The 23,970-nt window shown below is 36.0% G+C and overlaps 1 protein-coding gene across 1 annotated transcript; it reads left to right on the top strand.

Annotated features, from left to right (window-relative positions):
• Window positions 1–17,090: 17,090 nt before the first annotated feature.
• Smp_040450 (hypothetical protein) lies at window positions 17,091–23,750 on the top strand (the record flags this gene model as incomplete). The annotated part of the gene is made up of 8 exons (XM_018798895.1): window positions 17,091–17,134; window positions 17,170–17,255; window positions 17,288–17,391; window positions 17,427–17,530; window positions 18,705–18,820; window positions 22,750–22,974; window positions 23,076–23,155; window positions 23,436–23,750. The coding sequence occupies 8 exons, from the start codon at window positions 17,091–17,093 to the stop codon at window positions 23,748–23,750; spliced, it is 1,074 nt and encodes a 357-aa protein (XP_018650739.1).
• Between the last annotated feature and the right edge of the window lie 220 nt (window positions 23,751–23,970).

The following is a 23,970-nucleotide window of genomic DNA, read 5'->3' as shown; positions in this document are numbered from 1 at the left end:
GAGGATCTTTCTTTATCCCTTGTGTATGTTGAGGCCTACCGATGCAGAGGCTGCTGACACACTGGCTGTCTCGACGTGCATTTTTTAGTGTGTATGGGATGAAAGTGATAGGTCATCTACGAAGTACAAATTGTCTAGTTTGTAGTGCCGTGCTTCGCTAATCATTCACCTTGATAACCGTTATAATACAAATCTTAACGGTGCATAAAATCAGAAGGCAAAGAGAAGCGGCAGCTACCGTTTATTGTCAAATAACACAGGCCAGAAAGCTATAAGCACATGAGCAAATACTAGCGAGCGAAGCAAAAATGACATGCATTGGAGATGGCGGGTAAGCCAACTCACTTTTATCAAGCGTTAATCAATATTTATAGTCAGACAAGAATAAATGACAGACATGTGATAAGTAGGAGAAGAAGTGTACACACATCTACGCTCATATAAAAATAGTCAGGATTAATAAGTGAATAATTAACAAGGTCGAAACATGATTCATGATGGACAGGTGAATTGGCTTGTCCAGAAGCCAGAATAAAGTATATGAGCTTAACATACCAAGCGACACTACAAGTTATATCCCAGCTGTCCATTGTATTCCATGCTTTTCTGAGATATAGAGGTCTTCATAATCCAGTCAACCACCAGAAGAAAGGGAGAGAATAGACAGCCTTTTCTGACTCCGATACTCACTTGGAATGGACCTGTCAGATGTCCTCCATACAAGACTTTGGAGTGTAGTCCATCGTATGAATTCCGTACGATACTGATGATTTTATCAGATACTCCATAGTGTTGATCAATTTTTCAATAATGTTCTATACACGTTATCAAATGCTTTCTCGCAGTCAAGGAAGTTGATGTATAATGACGAGTTCCATTCAACAGATTGTTCAACGATGATCCATAGTGTCACGATTTGGTCTGTGGACGACCGATCCTTATGAAATCCGGTCTGGTGATCACGAAGTTGGGAGTTTACCGAATCTTTCATCCGGTTGAGCAGCACTCTGTTGAAAACTTTTCCCGGTACCGATAGTAGTGTGATGCCTGTGTAGTTTTCACATTTGCTCAGATTTCCTTTCCTTGGTATCTTGATGTGTCTTTCTTTCCAGTCTGTCAGTGGCACTTATTTCGCCTCTCAAATGGTCCTGAATAGAATATGGAGCATGTTTGCAGTTGCTTCTAAGTGTGAGATCAGTGCTTCAGCTAGTATATTGCCAGGTCCTACTGCTGTCCCAGTGTTAATCTTTCTGATGGTCAAGCCGATTTGTTCTATTGTTAGTGGAGTGAAATCTGTAGAAAGGTCTGTAGGTGTTGTTTCGATATTTCGTGGTTTCAGTGGGGCTGGTTTATTCAAGAGTTCTTCAAAGTGTTCTTCCTACCTGTTCCGCTGTTTCTGAAACTGAGTGATTGGCTTGCCTTGTTTGTACTTGATTGGTCTCTCTGGTTTACTATATTTGTCTAACAGCTTCACCGTTGTATCATATAGTTGTTCTATATTTCCTTCACGTGAAGCCTTTTCTGTTGTCGTTGATAGCTCTTCCACGTATTTGTGCTTGTTTTATCCAATGCTCTTCTTTACTTTCTTGTTTGCTTTCGTGTATTCAGCATGTACCTTGACTTTCCCTGTTCTTGTTCGACTGTTATTAATTGCTGTCTTGTTGTTCTTTCTTTCTTTATTCCTGTCCAGGTTTTTGATGAACATCCATTCCTTATGATGATGATGCTTATTGAGGCCCAGGACCTCCTGACACGTTAAACTTAGTGATTCTTTGATCTTTTTCCAGTTGTTCATCATGGCAGTTTCCTTTCGAATTTTCCTTCCGAATTTTTTAGTGATACAAATATGAACGATGTGGTTCCCTGTAGTGTGATCCAGTGAGAACCATGTAGCTTTGTGTATACGTTTTTTGGGGTATATTGTGCCGCCTTTAATCATTTTGCTGAATGCACATAAATTCTCAAATTTTTCACCATTCTCGTTCCCTTCTTCCAGTTAGTTCATGTCGTTCCATGATATCTTCATATCCGGTGTTGTCCATTCCGACTTTGGCGTTTAGATCTCCCATCAAGATGGTCAGATCATTTCTTGGACACTTCGCTATGGTCGATTGCAGCCTCTCACAAAACTGATATTTATCGTCTTCGCTGCTATCACTGGTGGGTGCATAACATTGAATAACATTCATGGTGATTCACTTTTTCTGTGTTTTGAAGGATGTTTCGATGATCCTCGATCCATGAGACTCACATCTTAAAAGTGCTTTACGTGCTCCTTTGAACAGCATCAGCGCAACTAACTGAGTGTGTGAAGCATTTTCTTCTTCGTGACCACAGTACAACTTCATCGCCCCCTGATTTAATATTTTCTGTCTAGATTGGGTCCAATGGGTTTTACTTATTCTGAACACCGTCAAGTTGTGTCTCTTCATTTCTGCAGCTATTTGATTGGTCTTTCCGGTCTACCACATTGTCCTGGCCTATAATAATTGTTGTTAGAAGGGGCCTCGACCTCATAACTTCCAAAGAATCTAGGCTTTCACTATGAAATGTCATAATTCTTCTGAATGGAGAACCTTCAATTCCATGGAAAGAGTATAAATTATTTAGTTTGTTTATTCTGGTTAGTAATATTTTTAGCAAGGTTTTTCACTACAGGATGAGGCTGCTCAATTTATAAACACAATAAACACTAACTGCGATGTTTGCGACTTATATTGAAGTTTTTCAAAAACAACTACAAACTGATTTAACTTACAATCAACAACAAACTGAAATAAACATTAGATTAATATTCAAAACTGAATAAAACCCTGATAATATGTAACCGATCATAAATAAGTTCTTTTAAAAGCTTTTTCAAAATATTTACACATATAAAGTCAACATATGATGTATTCACACTCAGAATATCTGGGAAATCGGAAATTGCTTTTAATAATTGGAATATAAGATTTTATTCTCTTACTTTCTTTAGAGAATGCAATCGAAATATCGACAATCATCGAGTTGTAGATTAGTTAAGTACAAATTTACGAACAAAGTAAATAAAGTAGATCATGGTCTATTATGAAACTATGTACTTTGTAAACTGAGTTATTCATAACTTATGGGCTGTTTTAGTCATCTATCTCCACAATGATCATCATTTATCTCTAAGTCAAAGAATCTAACTCAAAGAAGTTAAAATTAAAACGTTTTGTACGAAAGAAGCTTAAAACTTTATCGATTCAAGCCTTATATTTGTGTTGAGAAGTGATATGTTCCAAACTACTTCTAACTTTACGAGCTGTCATTATCATAAATCTGCTTCATTTTCCTTTCTTTTTGCTCAAGTTTCCTATTTAGGCAATTACCTTTTACATATCTATTTTATCTGGGCTTTAATACTCATCTTTTAAAAATCTGATTTCTTAATTGATTACTAGACCAGTATCAATTTTAAAATCTCACTCTTCAAAGAAAATCCGTTGGTAAGAATACAACTGAACATTTAATTTAAGTTTATTTTATGAGATGGAAAACAAAAGTTTTTTTCATAGTTGAAATCATGAATCAATTGCAGCTAGACCACCATGGAAAACCTGAAAGCACTGGCCGCCTGTTTCGTCCTATAGTGGGACTCCTCAGCAGTGCGCATCCATGATTTCGCCTCGCGAGATTGGAACCCAGGACTTACCAGTCTCGCTCCAGTGCACTTGACCGATAGACCACTGAGTCGGCAGTGACCAGTGGAGTTCAACCAAGTGTGTTGTAGAGATATCAACTCGCCGAAGGGAATTGGTGAACGGTTGCTCAAACATTGTGGATTGGTTGAAGTTAGACATTACCACCGTTGGATGCCGTCTCAGTGGTTTATCGGTTAAGTGCTCTGGAGCGAGGCGGGATCGTGGATGCGCACTGCTGAGGAGTCCCATAACAGGACGAAACGGTCGTCCAGTGCTTCCAGATTTTCCATGGTGGTCTAGCTTCAATTGACTCATGATTTCAACTATGAAAATAATTTAATAAGTTGACCAATCAAATTAAATAAGAAAATATAAATACAATTAATTTCTAAAATTAAATAAAACTTATTTAAAATCAATAATTATTTAAAAAATATTTCAAACACTTTTCAATTTTCAATAAGTTCTCCAGTATTATTATTATCAATACTTAATAATTTATGATGTTTCCCTATCAATTTTTTTAAATAATTTATTCATAAAAATAGTTTTTTATTGTTGTGGTGGTTGACTAAATTAACTTTTATTAAAGTACAATTAACTAGTAATATGGACAAAAAAGGACAAAAGTTTTATATAAAGTTTAAAGTACTTGCATGTCAACAGTTTATTCAAAGAATAATTGACAATATATATACTGGTCATGTGATCAATAAATTGATGATTTATATATATAATTCGTTGTCCAATCACACGTGTTTATTGATTTTTTTGAGCGAATAATTTATCCAATCATATTAATTGACTAAATACCTGAACAATTCGAAAGTTTTTTTTTAAAAAATAAAGTAGTTTTAATGTTATGTCTTCTAAATCTAAACGTCATTGTAATAGTGTATTATGGTTTATAACATTAATTATATTTGCTATACCTATATCATTATGTTTATCATGGGTATATATATTATTAATTATATGTAATCCATGTTCAGAAAAATTAACTGAATGTACAGAAAATTTATTAAAAGTCATACAATGGCCATGGACATGTGTTCAAAATATGTTACGAGGTGAATCATATTTAGAATGTTGTTGTTGTTGTTGTTAAATTCATTCAATTATGTAAAGAAAAAAAATTTCATATCTATACAAGGTATCCATTAAACTAATTTCAATGATAGCTTCATTTATTATTTCATAATAGAATATGCCTATTTGGAATTATCAACAATTATTGAAGCAAGATATTTGTCTTAAAACTATTCCTAATTACAAAATCGGTTTTTGTGGATATTATTAGTAATTTCAATAGTTGAGATCATGAATTAATTGAAGCTAGACCACCATGGAAAACTTGGAAGGGCTGGATGGCTGTTTCATCCTATTGTGGGACTCCTCAACAGTGCTCATCCAATGCTCCCAGGTTTTCCATGATGATCTAGCTTCAATTGATTCATGATCTCAACTATTAATATTAATATTCTTAATTTATTATCTATATTTGTAAAGAAAAAAAATTTTTTTAATTGTAAATAACAAATTTTTTCTATAAGCTATAACAAACTATTTTGTATATGTTTATATATTATTGACATTGAATTAACTATTAAGAGTTAGCTAGAATTTATTTAATATGTAAAAAAATAAAAAAGACAATTGTATGGTTATTTTGGATTGTTTGTATCTAGGATGTATTCAATAGACAATTTGACAACTTGATATAAACAAATCAGAGATACTTTTTTATTACTTCTAATAATTTAATTTATCCTCTATGTCAGTGAATAAGAAGAAATATAATCAAAAAAATAAAAAAAATAACACAAATCTTCTGTGAATTTGTATTCATTATTCATAGTATTAATAAGAAAACGAGAGAATTCAGTGAAGAAAACTTTCTTTTCAATGAAATCATTTACCTAAGCTGTACATTCGTATATATATAGTTATATGGAAAATATATGTCTACAGGAGGCTAAGAAAGATTGCATTATAAATTGATTCGATAATAAATAACAAATCAGGTGATGTACTAATCAAGGGTTAAGGAAGAAAATAATTTATGGATCAGATCATAGTCCAATTGACAGATATGAAGAAAAGTGACAAACACAAAGGTCATAATAATAGACTGAATAATAATCAAGAAAACTTGTATAAGGTAATAATAATAATAATAAAAATGATAATAATAATAATGATAATAATAATAATAATAGTAATAATAATAATAGAGTGAACATCAACTCTGAGATGCAGGTACATTCAGCCGACTAGTCCCAAATAGGACAAAACGCGCGTCAAACTGGATTCCACTGCTAGCCACTATTCATCTTTGCTTACAATGTTTATGAAGTAAGACTATATCGAGGCAGTACGCACAGTATGCACATATGCCAATAAGAGACTGACCAGTCGCAGTGCTAAACATCAATGGGAAGATTCAAACAAACAATACTAAGTGAATAATAATAACTGATTAGAGTTAAAAATATAAGACAGTAATTTAAAAAACAAAAAATCGATAATGATCAAATAAAAGTGCAGAAAAAAAGGATAAAAAGCAAAAACAACCAGAAACATATCTATTAAGGGAATCAGAGCCAAGGAAGGGTGAGAGGTTGGACAAATCGTTTCAGCCTAAGTAAATGATTTCGTCGAAAAGAAAATTTTCTTCGCTGAATTCTCTTTTTCATAGTATTAATATTGTGCAAAATAAGTACGTTAATGATATTCATTTCATTGCCTTTAACTAGTGTCTCATCAGTATCAGATGATTTAATAGCTAGACGTTAATAAATACTAGACAATAAACTGTGACATGTCTTTTATGATGCTTTTCTTATCTATTTGTTTTATCACCTACTATAATAAAAGAAATTATTCGTGAAATGATTGTATTTATTTGTTAGCTATGACCATCATAAAACGTCATTAACAACAGTGGTATAAAAGATCGTTACAAAAAATTAGACCACCTAAGTTTCTCTAATTTTCTCACAGAACTGTAAAAATAACTTATCTATACCTGTCACACTCTTAGTCAAGTGTACCTCTAGGTGTATTGCACTATTCAGTGACAAATGATACAACGTCACTGTATCATTGATGTTCTAAGTAACAATATTTGTCGAGATTGAATCTTTCGTACTAGTACATTTGAGTTGTTTTATACACTTAGTCTCACTTAACTTTTACGTACTTTAAGCTCTTACAAAATGCTCATTATGAATAACTATTGTCTAAATTCCTACTTGACTGTTTCTATGAGGAACACCGTTTCTCTATGATTCACTTCTGCTACATTAGATTGTAGTGTTTTGCTTACTGGATTACTTTTGTCTTCTTTCCATACTTAGTAACTTATGAATACAGACAATTTAATTCATTTTTGATTTCCTTTCAAATGCTTGTGGATATTTTGTTAAATGAAGTGAGAAGTGATAATTCTAAAACACTCATATTTTTACAGTTCACGACAGTATTTGCAAATGATTTGGCAAACTTGCTTCATATAAAAACTCCAAAGATTTGTCGTGATATCTTTGTGTCAAAAAATTGATGTTGAGTTTAGTAAGAAGTTACGTGAACTATTAAATCAACTATTTCAACACTATTCATTATAAAAAACGAATGAAAAATAATTAATTATTTTGCATAATTTCAGTGTACACATTCAGCTACTTACCTGTACCTTAGTTTAACCAATGTTATTAGGTAACCATATGCATAATCATTTATTCGACTGAGTCATCTACTTAAGGATGTGTAAACTAATGACACGTCTCAGATGTTCAGACTAAAGTAGGTTGAGAACGATTCAAACCGTCAGTTCAGTATTTGAAAAAAAGATTGTTTTTAACATTTGTCTACTACTCCTGTAGACACAACATATACTTAAACAGGTCAATGAATAACTGATCACCATTAGACGTTGAGCACTTTATTTATTAAGCATACTGAATATTTATATCGTGGAGACAGGATTAATTAATTAGAATTTATCGATTAATATTATGTGTATAGAAAGGAAAAAGAGCTTAAAGAGATGTAAGTCAATAAATAGTCAGTCATAGTATAAGTGATCAACTTATAAAAACATTTGGGAATGATATAAACTTGTAGACAATAAACATGTTAATTCATATCACATCAATTTTTAGTCATCTTTACATAGACATATAATTAATGAACTCTAAATCAAATCATTTATGGGACTGGAGTCTAAGGGGTGAAAATTATTATTTTTCCAATGTAGTTGCTTCGTTTGTAAAAAAGTGCTATCCAGTTGACAACAATTAACAATATTGAAAGTTTGAAGAAATAACATCTCGGTATACATGAGGTTATAAATATTGATTTATATATGAGACAAATGTTTTTAAGTTGTTTTTTGTTCCTGGTTCAATTTGATGATAGTTTTCGACATTAGATGGCGCTAACTTGAGAACCATTGGAGACCAAGGAGCACTGAACAACTTTTTCGCCCCAGTTTAGGACTCCTCAAGAGTGTACTCCTACGACCGTGTCAGGGATCAAACTCAGGACCAATTTTAAACCAGTATTAGCATTCAGCATTTGATATTTTTAACATCATCAAACATAAATCATTGTCGACTTAGTATTTTTAATGTAACTTGCTCTTCTGTATTTGGTTGTTGGTTGGATTATCAGTTCAAAAGAAACTGGTAGAGTTTAACTAAATAACTTGAAAACATGAGCTTTTAAACTACACAGGCAATGGACTGAATTAATTGTCCAATTCAGTAGTTTAAACTGACTATAATGCTTTCGGCTGAAACTTTGCTTTCACCTATGATTATTGACTCATTCTCAATGTATCATACATTTTAACACTGTAAGAAGATGGTAAAAAATCCCGGGTAAAATGTCTTAGCGTATGCGTTATATGTTACGGAGTATTTTGAGGAATCATTGTTCCTCAGCTCTGAATTAAAATTCTTTTGCCTAACTTTAATTTATTCACTTTATGCGTTTATAACTCACTTTTTTTTCAAAAGTACAGGGAGTCTGATCTAGTAGTTAAATCGATTTTAATCTGGTTATTTTAGACAACCAAACATAGAGCAAATAAAAACATACAACTTATCATGTTTGTGTTGAAATATTGTTAAATTCTTGACGTCGTTATTACGTTTAGTTACTAAATAACTCTTAAACATGATTTATCATGTGAGAGAATATTGATACCTACTAATCACTTACCAAATACAACTTGATTTTATGTAAATTGATGTTACACATTAGATACGTTTCTTGTATAAAAGTTGAGCAGTTCTAATCATTATTAGTAGACTTCGGTGTTCGCGAAATCGACATATCAATGTGTCCATCATCTAAGAAAGAAAGATAATATAAGAAACAATTGACACTGGTAATTCATTGTAACTATTTTCCGTTTGATCTCACGCTGATGAAAGTTTCACCGTAAGTTGTCGCATATGGTTTATAAACATTTTATAAAAATCCCGTCGATAAGCTGTTATATCCCCTGGTGAATTATGAATGGTAAATCTGAGGTCTATTTATGGACAAATGTAATATGCCTATTTCCTGTTGTATAGTTGTTAAATAACTGACCTAATCGTATTCGTGTTCCTCTTATCATAACCTTTATTTTGACCTTTGAACTATTATTATTGATCACTTTCCCCCTATCCACAGCCACATTGGCCAATTATTGTACAAATGTTATTTTTCTATCTTTTGGTATGATGTGGTCTGTTTGGTTAGTATATAAACCCAGTATGCTTGTGAATAATGATTCATATTGCCGAGGCTGTTATTTGTGTTCTGCACTCAACTGGCTGGGCTAGGCGTATAGCAGGACCGAGTAGTAATCAAGACTGCTCGTACGATTTCAAGTATCATTTGCGTCCGATCAGTAAAATCCACTCCTCTCTAATTGCACGTTCATATATATAAAGAGGGTATACGTTATAACATAAGCAATGATCGTTATCCTACTTCAGAATTCTGTTGACGGAAGTTGTACTTTTTACTAACAACAGAGAAACTCGTGACTTGAGGGTTTATATTGTTTCAATTCTCTTTACTGTTATTTAATCATTCTGAAACTAATTCTTTGAAAACTACTGTAGGGGAAGTGAAATATCACTGAGTCCTAGAAAAATCATCCGGCAGTTGGGTCACTGAATATCGAAAAAATCATCGATCCCTGTCAAAGTCAAGGACAACAAACGCGCATCAGTTAATCGTATACCATGGACTGGAGCATAAGGTGGTGGTCTCGCTATCTTCTCTGTACTCATTCTTATCAACATATTTCCATAATAATGTCCTTTGTGTTATACGGTCTTCAAAGCAGCCATAGCACTGTAATACGTTGAAGGGGTAATCCACGCTAGATGTTGACCACTAGGTGTGACTTCGAAGTTAGCTGGTTTGTCACACCGAACCCGTCTAACTCGAGTAGGCTTTCAATCATTCGATATTGATTATCAACGTTGATATATAGTAGATTGTTTGATCTTGTTTACCATGTTTTACCACATTTTTTATTTACGCACTGCCATCGCAGTTTTATATAGTGATATTTGTTTTAAACATTATTACTTTCCCATGCAGTAATATCTTGGTTAGGTTCGTAGCGGAAAGTAAATCCCCGAAATAAATAATTCCGTGATTCTTGAACACTGACTCTAACCTCATTAGTATTACTGGACACACCCCAGCTGAAGACGCTCGGTTAAGCATCCGCGCCAGATCCCGACTGGGTGTGCGGTGCTACTCATCCGTTGCAAATATTAACCAGCATAGACCAAACGCTTCTCGGCATATCGATAGTTTTCCAAACACGTCTCCGGACATCTTTATTTCTGACCTCTGGTTTGACTGGGTTGGAATCCATCGATTATGAAGGTGTTACTAACAAAGGCGTTGTAAAACCTTAAATATTTGTGGCACCTCTATGTTATTGTGAGGGTCCACTAAATGTGACATACTTCCTACAGTATGAATTTCGGATAACCTTTTTTTTTAATTTTTGATTTCATGGTGTTACTTAATTGTGAAATAGTATCTGTGTCCCTGAATCCTCCACTTAATTTTACGAGTTGACTTTTTTGCAAAAATCACATCGTTTTCAATATTTTTAACGCTTCCTCATTACTATCTTAATCACTGTTTCAAATTTCAAATAATATCACTGGCCCAGTAATGGTAAGTGAAATTATGCATAACAGCAAACATTTACGAGAGAACAGTAAATGATACGTTTCCTGTGGTTAGGATGCGGAGAAAAATAACGACGGAATAAAAAGACGTGGACACAATTCACAAAGAATCTTTAAAAGTGAAAAAATACTAAGCTATTCGGACTGCATCTACAAAACGTACAATTGACCGAATCAGCCATAAGTAATTTACTACCAGCAGATGATTTGGTGTGGTGTATGCTTCTTATGTTAACAGATATAAGCAGTACATAGCAGCAATCAGAAGTTGAATACCTGTCATCAGAAGACTGAACTAAAAATAACAGGAAAGGAAAAAGTGAGCAAATAAAGTAACAACGGAATTGAGGGAACCACAAAGTATGTGAAGGAAAACTGGTAGAACACGTGCAAATAATGTATTTAATGTATGACTTTCATATTTTCCTAAGCCATTGTGTGATTTCGCATTGAACAACAAATTGGTCTCTCCTCTCTTAGCCCGCGTTCACAACATTAACAGAACACTCTATTCATGTTAAAAGAATCGGTAATTAGGTTGGCGATGAGACAAAACCAATAAGGACTGTGAGTTTAATACCCAGAAGTAACACCATGTTGAGTAACTAACGTAAAACTCGTAACTCAAACATTTGTATCTGACCAGACTAATTGTACTAACTGATAGTTATTTTGCATTTGATTCCCCGCTGTTTCGAATTCCAAATATAATACGTTCATTTTTGCTCATCTATTTCTACCTGCTTTAAATTGAACTATTTCGGAAATTCTGAGATGGTGCATTTGTCAATGGGACTAGTCGCTTAATATCTGATTTAAAACCGTTACTGCCAGCTGGGTATCCAAGGTATTCAAAACTAGACATACGAAATGAACACTTGTTTGGATTCACCATAATATTCTTCTCAATTAAACGACGCAATAGAGCATTAAGTTCTGATCATGAGCTAACTTATAAAAATCATGCACAATAAGATCGTTTTAATAAACTGCAACACCTTTAAGATCACTGACCATATTACCCATCACTTCCAGAAATATGGATGGAGAACAACTTAAACCAAACGAAAGGGAGTTGTATTTGAATAGAACAGAAGGAGTGTTAGTTGCTGTCAAAATAGATGAGGATAGGTCTTACAACAATATCTTCAGCTTTCACTGTCATTTGCTTCAACAAATGGGAGTTCAGCGTTAATCTGTAATCATCACATATTCTAGGGGTCTTGCCATCATATTTCAAGGGCGTAACAGTAGGAGTACCACTTGTTGTAGACTGTATCGGTTCAGTTATACACTTCGCACGCAAATCGTTCAATTTCCTATGTATTGGTTCCCCAAGGCCATAAGGACCTTTTTGTTTTCTAAGAAAGACTGGGTCACCCTGTTGTCGAAGTTTTCTAGGCTTAATCCTCATCCCCCTGCTGCACGTGGAACACACAGCTACCAAATCTTTAGGTAAAACATCAGAATCTCCCCAAGGGACTAATAGACACAACTCCACTTTAGGCCTTTTCGTATATTTGAAACCCAGTATTGGATGTTCTGTCTCACTAGCTAAAAGCTCATAAGGCATGTATGGAGAATTGTCATCGCTGATTAGCGATTCGCAGCGTCCTTGTATGGGCAGTTTGTGTCCAGTAATCCCCAATACTGATATTTCAGTGGGTCATACTACAACGTTGGGATCTAGAGATTTCAAGTTCTTGGATGAAACCGTGGACTTTATATTTTCTGTATCAACAATATATTCATGTTGTGAACCATCTGCGATATATAAACCAGAAGGATGTATTTGTCACTCCAACTCAACGAAGAAGATCGAAACCACATCCGTGAAACTAAAGACCTGACAGCCTCACTGCTGCAGCAGTTAAAATAGTGGAAATAAGAATCAACATACCAGAATGTCATTCGCGGAAACCAGTGACTTATTATACAAAGTAGTTTCATGCAAGTTTTATCTTGTGCAATAAATCTCATCATAGCAAGAGAGCAAGTGATAAGTGATCTAGATAATAGAAAATTTGTTGATTTCGTCTACTTAGACTTCAGCAAAGCATTTGATAAGGCGCCATAAAGAGACTATCCATGTAGCTGGAAAATCTAGGCATTGCCGGCTCCCTCCCAAAATGGTTGACGGATTTCTTGGTATTTAGTACACAGAAAATAAGAGTGAATTCTAAGTGCTTCTCCCAGAAACCATAACTTAATGGGGTTCCACGAGATTCTGTTTTAGGTCCTTTACTTTTTATGCTGCACGTAAAAGAACTCTTGAGTTTTGTTGAGTCCCTAATGTTATTATACTGTAAAACATCAACATTGATGTTCTAAGTCTAAATGATTGGGGGCCTACTAGAGTTAGACGAGAATGGTGACGAACCAACTAATGCTGAAGTCACACCTCGCGACCGGCCCTTACGTGGATTGAACCATCGACGCATCAAAGGATCATGGACGCTATGGAGACTGTACAACACAAAAGACGTTATTACAAGAATATATTAGCTAAGGTACAACCACGAAATTACAGAAGTGAAAGAACAACCACTGCCGCGTGGGCCAGTCCATGGCATATAAATGATTGATGCGCGTTGACTATTCTTGACTTTGACAGGGATCAATGATCTGTTCGATATTCAGTGACCCTACAATACTCCCCCACCAGATTCAACGGCCGTTTGAATCGATACCAAACATGTTGGGAGTAGTCGCGCGCCGGAGGTTGCCAAACGATTAATAGGAATCCTCCGGGTATTGCCGAGCTGTAAGAGAAATGGAAAGGAGGCTGCAGAAACTGATCGGGAAACAACGAGTAATAACACGTAACAAGGACGTTGGTTGAATGTTAAGCGATCAACCATAGAAATAATAGAAAAAGAAATATTTTAGAGTTTTATCAAGTCGCGTTGAAAAAGATAGCTCTGACAAGTGGTTGAGTTCCTCAGATGAGAAACGTTAAGTTTGCCGCAAGAGTAGTGATGTCACAGTGATAGTACGATAAGTGTATTATCAATCGATGCCGATGTTTGTACTGCCCTCGGTACAGAGTAGAAAGTCAGTAAGCGTCGTTTACAACTGTTCGTAAGCGTCGATTTCTAGTTATACCTATATTTAATAGACTAACTGTAAGTACAGAAGTATTACCGTGAAGATAAGTCGTGGTTTTCTTGTGCGAAGCTTCTGATCAACTTGCAGTCAGTTTGGAAAAACTGATAACTGCTGTGAAAATCAATAAGGGTTGAAGAATACAGATCGAGAGCGAAGGTGGCACGATGAGTTTCTAAGAGATGATAAACGGTGAGTACTGCACGTGTGTTTGATGAGTGAACCGAAAAATGTCGAAAAGAACATCAGAAACCAAGAGTGTCACTCTGGACTCATGTCAATGATATCGGTGAAAAATGCTGTCAGTGTTGGGGTCGAGACGACAATATCGTTGTCAGTTTGCAGGAGATGCGCTCGACTGCGTAAACCGACGATTCGCGTGAATGAGTGTCGTCAAACCACCAATTGAACTGGACAGGCTTCAGATCGTCGAGTAGTTGAACAGCCGATTGATGTACCGAAACATCTATTAGGTAACAGCCACGCGGAAACAATACTTCATGAGATGAAAAGAAATACGACGTCGAATTTGAATAACTACAATAGTTCGGATGTGTTGTAATGTCACATCGAAGTAACATCCTTTCGTATACTGACATTTGTACTGAACGTTCGTTTGGGCATCGTTAATATAGCAATTGGATGTGTAATAGCAAACATGTACGAAGACTATCGTGGGGTTCGTGGAGAATTTCAGAGGTCGTTTAGATATTTTCCAAACCCGTATTGCATGTGAATGAGCCGAAGACAGAATTAAAGTGACTTTCGTGCAATAAGAAAATCGAGCCATGATTTACCGTGTGAGATAACAGCAAATACAAAGCGCATAGTAAACATTAATTTAAATGGTAACCACCAATGTAACTAAAGTTTAGGTTTAGATAACGTGATCGTTTCGTAAAATGGCTTATTATCTAGCGTTAAGTGACATATTAAATACGATGAATTGTCTAGTAAGGACATGGACTAAGATTGCTCGTGTACACGTAATACGTTTTTCTACAGCATGTTGACTTACGAGTCATAAATGTACATAGTTTCGACTAAAACGTGACGGCAGTGACAGAATATATGACTACTCGAAGTGAAAGTAGCCTCGAAATGTTATTAAACATCATCAATATTATACGAAATTAACTAACGCAATTATGAAACTAGCCTGGGTTACTCTTGCTCCAAAGTAATTGAAATTTGTTGATTGAATTCGTAGATTAACGAAGCATTGTAGACTGAATTTGTATAAGTCCAAATTTGATTGGAGCCAAACACGTAGCATTGCCTGGCGAAACAGTCTAAACAAGATCTAACATTGCAGGAAATTTATAGTTCAAACTCACCGTAAATTTCTAGCATTTGTATCCTCTGATTCGCCATGGAACTCAGCAATTGGAAATTAGGCAGGCAGTGGTCAAGAAAATAAAATATTCTAGTAGATATTTTCTGATAGTAGTTAGTTAATAGTGATTAAGCAGAAAGATGAATTTATAATCGACAGTTTATCCTGTATTGGTTATACAAGTGGATAAGATGCAAACAGATATGCGTTCGTGTTGCCTTGAGACTATACTTACGAGTGGTTGATATTTTAACAGACATATTACACAGGAGCATTTACATGCTGCTAATGCTTGTTAAAGAACCACGATAGTCGATTATAGTCGCAGTTGATTGGTTAGTTCTATCGATTGAACTAATTATTTCAGTTGAAATACTAATCAACATTGATATGGAGCAACGAATGTTCACAGAAACTGATAAAGATAGCCGGAGTTAAAAAATGAAAAATAATAAGTATAGAATGCAATAAAAAAGATCATAATGATAGGTTGCGTTATTCGAGGTCTTGCTCACCAGTGTAGAACATCAACGTTGATGTTCTAAGTCTAAATGATTGGGGGCCTACTAGAGTTAGACGAGAATGGTGACGAACCAACTAATGCTGAAGTCACACCTCGCGACCGGCCCTTACGTGGATTGAACCATCGACGCATCAAAGGATCATGGACGCTATGGAGACTGTACAACACAAAAGACGTTATTACAAGAATATATTAGCTAAGGTACAACCACGAAATTACAGAAGTGAAAGAACAACCACTGCCGCGTGGGCCAGTCCATGGCATATAAATGATTGATGCGCGTTGACTATTCTTGACTTTGACAGGGATCAATGATCTGTTCGATATTCAGTGACCCTACAATACAATGACTATGTAAATATCTGGGGAGAAATATCAGGAGACGCAGATGAATGAGCACTTCAGAAAGACTGAGACATTCTGATTAGTTGGTCTGAGAAATGTCTGGTGCCTATTAAAGCAGTAAAGTGTACCTATATGTACTTTTGCGACACAAAGGTAAATAGGTAAGGCATAGGGGAATTGCCTGTACCCGTGATCCGGCCTTACAAAGATCTTGAGGTGACAGTGAGTCATGATCTTAAGACAACGGCCCACTGACAGGAGGTTGCAGCTAAGGGGTCTAGAACCATGTGAGCTTTAAGACGAACATTAACCAAGTTAGATGCTTCTATGTTCATTACAGTATGCATAACTAAGCTTGAAAACTGCATTTAGGCTGCAAGCCCCATGTTTAAAAGGTTACTCTGATATCCTGGGAGAAATACAGAGGGCGGCTACCCGTGCAATCCTGGGACTCCTTGGTTTACCATACAAGGCCGCTTAAGAAGACAGATCTCTTTATTCTGTAGAAAATTAAATGGTAATCTGATTTTGATGCATAGAATACTAACAAATAGTTTCGGACCTGATACATCCTCTCTCCTTGTTATGGCTGAGCCGGAAAAACTTGTAGGACACAGTAGGTGAGTATAAAAGTCAATAACGAACAAAAATATCCGTGCCATACAGATTTTCATAGTGAGTCATCCATTTTTGGAACCTGTTGCCCAAAGAAGTGGTGTCAGACTCTTCGATTGACTCATAAAATAGTAGGAAAGACACTCTCAGGAGCTTAGTAGAAAAGGACTAAAACAGGCCGTAGGTCTTCTGTACTTATTATTTGTTTCTGAATCTGGATCTAAATCATAGCTATTTGTGGCGGTGCATTTGGCTTCTGTGCTACAATTTGGCGTGCACTAATGGATCAGGACGTCCAAATCACTTTTTACACGAAATTCAAACAGTAGGTCTTCAATGAAGCTGTAAATTACCTTCAAGGTATTCTGTTCCTTCCGCACCGATTGCGGTACCACAACACACGACTATTGAAGAACTCAATAATTTAGTCAAAGTTCTGCTAGATGGTAATATGCTTTTCTTACACATTATTGTACAGAAAGCAGAGAGTCCAGGACATATCCGGAATTTATGTTTCTCGTGGATAATGTGATTCTAACTTCAACTCTGCATGAATACTTATCAGAGAAAGAGGTTATATCCGTGAGTCATTGTTCAGTCAGATGTCATTGCTTTAGGAAACCATTGACATTGAGTTTTGTCCTAAACAACAACCACCAAAATACGAAAGAGAATATGTGCAGGATGACTTGATCAGCTGTGTCAGACGCTGTGACAAGTAGTAAGTGGTTATCATGCGGCTAATGCTTCCTACTGATAATTGTTTTGTAATTTTGTCAAATAAGCATGTAGAATTAAGACCATCAAAGTGATCTTTAATTTAACATTTGTTTGTGGGAGTTATTCTATTGAATTTCTCGGTTACAAACTGATGACAGTTGCAGATGTGTAAAGTAGTTGTTAGCAACTCGTTTACTTAATGCCTCATTGTTTTATATTTCACAGCAGATTGTCAAAAATAATTAGCCCTCAAATGTCCAGCTAAGTAAGGCCTTTTCAGAATTACCTTCAGTACTCATCTTCGTTGCTTATACTGATTCAGACAAACCGCAATATTTATAGTATCAATGAGATAGTGGGCTTGCCTTTAAAATTAGCATATACTGGCCGTAAATATACTGCTTTGCCCTACCCCTGAAACGTAACTACTGAATTGGAAAGATAGTTGTCTTACACTCTTGACTCATAACTTTTGGTTTTAGTAGATTACTTGTTTGTGTTAATGTAATTATACTTTATCTGCTAATGGGCTTAAAATAAATTGGGTAGCCTTTATAAGTAGGTTATTTGCTTGACGTATGTAACGTACTGCTTGGGCCCTCTAGTGTTCTCAATAAGCAAGACATACCTATGACGCTTATGTATTGGCTTTCGGTTTTCAATAAGTTGCAGCCGTAGTTTAGTTATTTACTTCATCGCGTGGGTGTATGCTGTAACTGTGACAAAGTAGTAGCCGAATACATAAAAGTGACCGTGTTTACTCGTCTGCCTAGTAAAGTTTCGTTCACTTAACTGTGACCCACAATGTGTGGGTTAGTAGTTTTACCAGGCATCTGACATACGTAAGGTATAGTCCGAACCTCTGACCTATTTTTGAAATTTGGGTGTTTTAATCACTAGGCCAAAGCTTCAGATAGTTCTACAATAATGCAATATTTAAAACCACGGACTGACTATCAATAGATGTGCCGGCATACCGTTACATCCTAGCTCATATATGACGGATACACCAGGACACATCTTGAATTACACCAATGATACTAAAATGTTATGTTTTCTCACTTCATCACTTAGGATAGAGATTAAATTATCATAACACCCAAATCATACTGTGTTCAGACGGTTGATATCGACTATCTTCGTTTTTCGCTGAAATTTATTTTGTTTTCTGTTAGCATTCTAACAGGTGGTTACGATGGTACACTGCATATATGGAGCTTGGATAGCAAAAGTGCCATATTATCTATGGAGTTGGAGGAGAAAGTTAAATGTGTAGAATGGATCAGTCTAGGTAGGTCTCCTATTGTTCTTGGATTTTGTAAGCATCTTTATATGTAGTAATATCAATATGTAAATTCAATATAGCTATGAGTCATTTTGGATTTACCAGGATTCACAATTATAGGTGGCATATGTGCTGTTTTGAACTGTTAGTAGTATTATCATGCATTACCGATATATATTCCTTATCGCTTGATTTCGGGAAGACGCCTAAGTTTTATAGTCACGTCGTAGTGATTGATATAAATTATACAACTTGGTTGTTACTCTGGAGCAATGTTTATATTTTAAGTTCATAATGTCATTATAAAACTAATTGACTCAAACTCGCTTCTTAAAAATTTCCCTCCGACAACATAATATCAAATAGCGTTGAGTCATTCTCTTTGTATTCCTTTCCAGTTGTTTCCAATGGTAAAAGAAAGCCGAAAGAGAATGACCCAGCACTATTTAATATTATGTTGTCGGAGGGCGATTGTCAAGAAGCCATGTGCAATTTCGATCCTATTTATCGGAAAAAGTCCTATTTGAAACATCAAGGTCGCTTGTGCACCTTAATACATTCAAGTTCACTGCCCCAAGTAGTTCATTAACATTATCACTGTTTGGTTAAACCAAGTCTAAATCTTTGCGTTCCTGAATAATACTTATATCCAGTGTTTTCTGTAGTTTGCTTCCATTATGTGACTCAGATTTCCCAAAAAACCATGCATACAATTTAAGATCTATAATGTAAACGTTTTAGACAACCGTTTACTTACTTACTTGCCTGTTACCCCTCGTGGAGGAGCCTACGTCACCCACCAGCATTCTCCATCCAATCCTGTCCTGGGCAATCCTTTCCAGTTAACATTCATCCTTTTCATATCTGCCTCTATTTCCCGACGTAATGTGTTCTTTGACCTTTCTCTTTTGCGCTTCCCTTCCGGATCCCAATTTAGGGCTTGCCTCATGATGCAGTCCCGTGATTTCCTTAATGTATGTAATATCCACTTCTAACATCTTTTCATAATTTCCTTTTCATATGGAAACTGGTTTGTCCTCTCCCACAGTAGGCTGTTGCTGATGGTATCCAGCTAGTGAATGTTGAGTATTTTGCGTAAACAACTGTTTGTAATTACTTGTACGTTCTTGACGATGGATGTAGCAGTTCTCCACGTTTCAGCTCCGTACAGTAGGACTTTCTTGACGTTCGCATTGAAGGTTCTCACTTTGAAGTTAGTTGACAGATGTTTTGAGTCCCATATGTTCTTCAATTGCAGGAATGCGGTCCTTGTTTTGCCAATCCTTGCCTTTACATCTGCATCAGATCCTCCTTGTTCATCAATGATGCTTCCCAGGTACGTGAATGTTTCCACCTCTTCCAGAGTTTCTCCATCAAGTGTGACTGGGTTGGTGTTCTCCGTGTTGTATTTGAGAATCTTGCTTTTTCCTTTGTGTATGTTGAGGCCTGTTGATGCAGAGGCTGCTGCTACATTTGCTGTCTTCGTCTGTATTTGTTCGTGTGTGTGAGATAGGAGATCTAGGTGATCTGCGAAGTCCAAATCATCCAATTGATTCTGAGATGTCCATTTTATTCCGTGCTTCCTCTCAGATGTGGAGGTCTTCATAATCCAGTCAACCACTAGAAAAAAGAGGAAGGGGAGAGTAGACAGCCTTGTCTGACTCCGGACCTTACTGGAAATGCATCTGTCAGCTGTCCTCCATGCACCACTTTGCACTGTAGTCCGTCGTATGAATTCCGGATAATGTTGACAATCTTCTCAGGAACTCCATAGTGTCAAAGAAGTTTTCATAAGATACTTATATCCACACTGTCAAACGCCTTCTCATAGTCAATAAAGTTGATATATAGTGACGAGTTCTACTCAATTGATTGTTCCACGATGATCCGTAGTGTCGCGATTTGGTTGTAGTGCTGTGCTTCGTTAATCGTTCACGTTGATAACCGTTATAATTTCAATCTTAACGGTGCATAAAATCAGAAGGCAAAGAGAAGCAGCAACTACAGTTTATTGTCAAATAACTCAGGCCAGAAAGTTAACAGCACCTGAGCGAATATCAACGAGCAAGCGAGTAGCTTGGAACTTGTTGTCGAGAGTTATCTTGAATTGGTTGAGTTTGTTAGTATTTCGAAGGAAGGCTGTATTGAACCCTTGTAATTCTGTTTGTCCAGTTGTCCAGTGTTTCTTTAGCTTCAGTTTCATCTTGGCCACCACCAGGTGGTGATCTAAAGCTATGTCAGCTCCTCTCCTCATTCTCACATCTTCCATTGTCCTTCTGAATTTTTGTTGATACAAATATGATCTATCTGGTTCTCTGTGGTGTGGTCCGGCGAGATTCATCTAGCTTTGTGTATGTGTTTGTGTGGAAATATTGTGCCGCCTATAACCAATTTGTTGAATGCACATAGATTTGCAAATCTCTCCCCATTTTCATTTCTCTCTCCTAGTCCATGTCGTCCAATTATATTTTCATATCCATTCCAGCTGTAGCGTTTCGATTTCCCATCAGGATTGTGAGATCCTTTCTTGGGCACTTCGCTATAATTGATTGCAGCCTTGAGTAGAACTGATCTTTATCGTCGTCGTTGCTATCGTTGGTGGGTGCATAACATTGGATAACATTAATTGTGATCCCCTCCTTCTTCGTTCTGAATGATGCTTTTATTATCCTGGATGAGTGAGATTCCCATCCTACAAGTGCATTTCGTACTTCTCTGGACAGAATTGCAGCAACTCCTTGAGTGTGTGGAGCATCTTCCTCTTCGTGACCGGAGTACAGCATCATCTCTCTCGTACCTAGCCTTTGTTGTCCAGCTTGTGTGTAATCAGTTTTGCTGATTTCAAGTACTGCCAATTTGTATCTCCTCATTTCCGTTGCTATTCGACTGGTATTCCCGGTCTTCCACATTGTTGGGACGTTCCATGGACCTATAAAAATTGTTGCTCTGGTTGTTAGAAGGTGCATCGGCCCCGTGACTTCCGAAGAATGTCGGTTTTTATCCTGAGGCGTCATAATTCTTCCGTGAACTCGGAGGGCAGAGTTTAAATGGTTTGAATAATTTTTTCTGGTTAGCGTTTTTTAGAGGGTTAGTTTTTCTACGGGATGGGGTCGCTAACCCCATGCCCAACCCTCATTCTTTGTGTGGGCTTAGGACCGACAGTAACTCTAGAAGAGCCGTGCTCTGCCTACTGTTTTTGTTATTCACCTTTGTTTGTTTTAGCGTTCAAAATACCTGGACCTCAGAATTTTTTCGTCTGTGTTTAGGGTTTTTGTGAATTTACCTATCATCTAAGGGCTGATGGTACTGCTTATCTGTACAAATCTACCACTCAGTAGTCCAAGCTCGCTTTACATTTTGTTGATAAAAATTAAGAAAACTATGTATTTCGTTAATCATGTTAACAACTCCGTGACATGAGATGTCTGGCAAATGTTGTTATTATACGTTATCATTGTTTTGTTCAAAAACATAAATGTGCAATTACGAAAAATGTAGTTGCGTTATAAAAGAATGTTTTCGAAATAGAAGGCTTTTGTACCTCAATCTTTTTAACTAGATATTAAGCTTACAAACAGTCTCCTCACAAGTTCAAACCTACTTTAATTTAAAGTCTAGTAATAGCTTCAATACCGTTCTCTACGGTGTATGACACTTAAACCCTAGTTTACAAACTTGTGTGTCGTTATTGTGTTCTGTGTATTTACTTATTTTGAGAGATCTCTGTAGCATAGAGTGCCAAATATGTGAAAATAAGCTAACGTCTTTGTTAATAACTTCCAAGCATCTTCCAAATACATTTGATCTATCTATTGCTTTTTAATTAACAGCTATCTTTAGTTTTCTTCTAAAATTTTCAAGCCATATGTTTGATTTCAGTTTAATTATAAGCAAACTTTGGTTGCTAATATACTTTTTTTATGGAAATATTTCAGATCAAACCAAAAATGAGGCGGTTTTTGTAACTGGTGGTTTTGACCAAACAGCTCAGATATGGCACTGGGATCTTAGTTCAAATGAAGTTAATTGTATTGCTGTTTGTCGTGGACATTCTGAAACTGTGATGACCATAGCCTCACGCCTGTCTAATAATTCTGATACTAATCCAGCACATTTCGCTACAGGATCTTGGGATACAACTATCAAAGTATGGTCGGCAGGTAATTTCCTAGATAAAAAATATTTTATTATCTAAGTATATCAAAAATTTCATCAAGACATTTAGTAATAAATTGATTAAACTTCTTTTTGATTTTTAAAGGAATCGAACCTACAGATCTGTCTGAAGAAACAGGTGGTATTGCACATGTGAGGAAATCGACTAGCAAAACACCCACTAGAGTAAGATCTTTTTGAGTATTTATCACACTTTTTTATCTGCTTCTGTTTGCTACAGTTTCCCTATTTTCTCTTGTTTAAAAAGATAATTTACACCCCTCAAGTGCCATGGATTATTTAATTTGTTGAATGTCTTCTAATAATCTCAAACAACTGAATTCTAATCAGTTGTTATGATAGTGATGTTTACCCATTAGTATTAACTTAGTTTATACACTTTTACTTGTTGTTTTCCAGTAGTTTTACGGGTTATATTTTTTTTACCTTTCAACATATATTACAGATCCCGTTATTCACCTTAGCGGGACATCGGGAAACTGTCACACGCATTTGTTGGTTACCTTCCACTCTTACTAATGATGGCGAAATGAAGCCTGGTGGAAACCAGCTACTCTCTATCAGTTGGGATCACAGTCTACGTATTTGGGATTGTGAAGCGGCCAAAGGTAACACTGGTGCTGAAGTTCGGTGTATACTTTCCAACCATGCTTTGCATGATGCAGATGTCAATAACAGAGGTATTTTGACCGCTTCTTCTGATAACTGTATTCGGATATATGATCCACGAGCAGAAGGTAAGCTTTATTCTATCACGTAACGAACTTTATCTTTGAAGATAGTTGTTTGTTAACTATACTCATTATCTTTGATGTAATTTTCAAAGTACTTCGCATGCTGATGAATGTTCGAACAAGCATTCCATATTAGAGATAGCACTGCGCATGACGTAAATACTTTGACATTTTGGTCATTTGTGTCCAAATTTTGGTAGCTGATAAAATCTCAGAGAGAATGCAAAGGATTCGCTTGATTTTTAT

This window comes from Schistosoma mansoni, chromosome 3 (assembly GCF_000237925.1).
Source record: "Schistosoma mansoni strain Puerto Rico chromosome 3, complete genome".
In the NCBI taxonomy this organism is placed as follows: domain Eukaryota; kingdom Metazoa; phylum Platyhelminthes; class Trematoda; order Strigeidida; family Schistosomatidae; genus Schistosoma; species Schistosoma mansoni.
The sequence above is the reverse complement of the archived record's forward strand: the minus strand, read 5'-3'. Positions and strand labels throughout refer to the sequence as shown.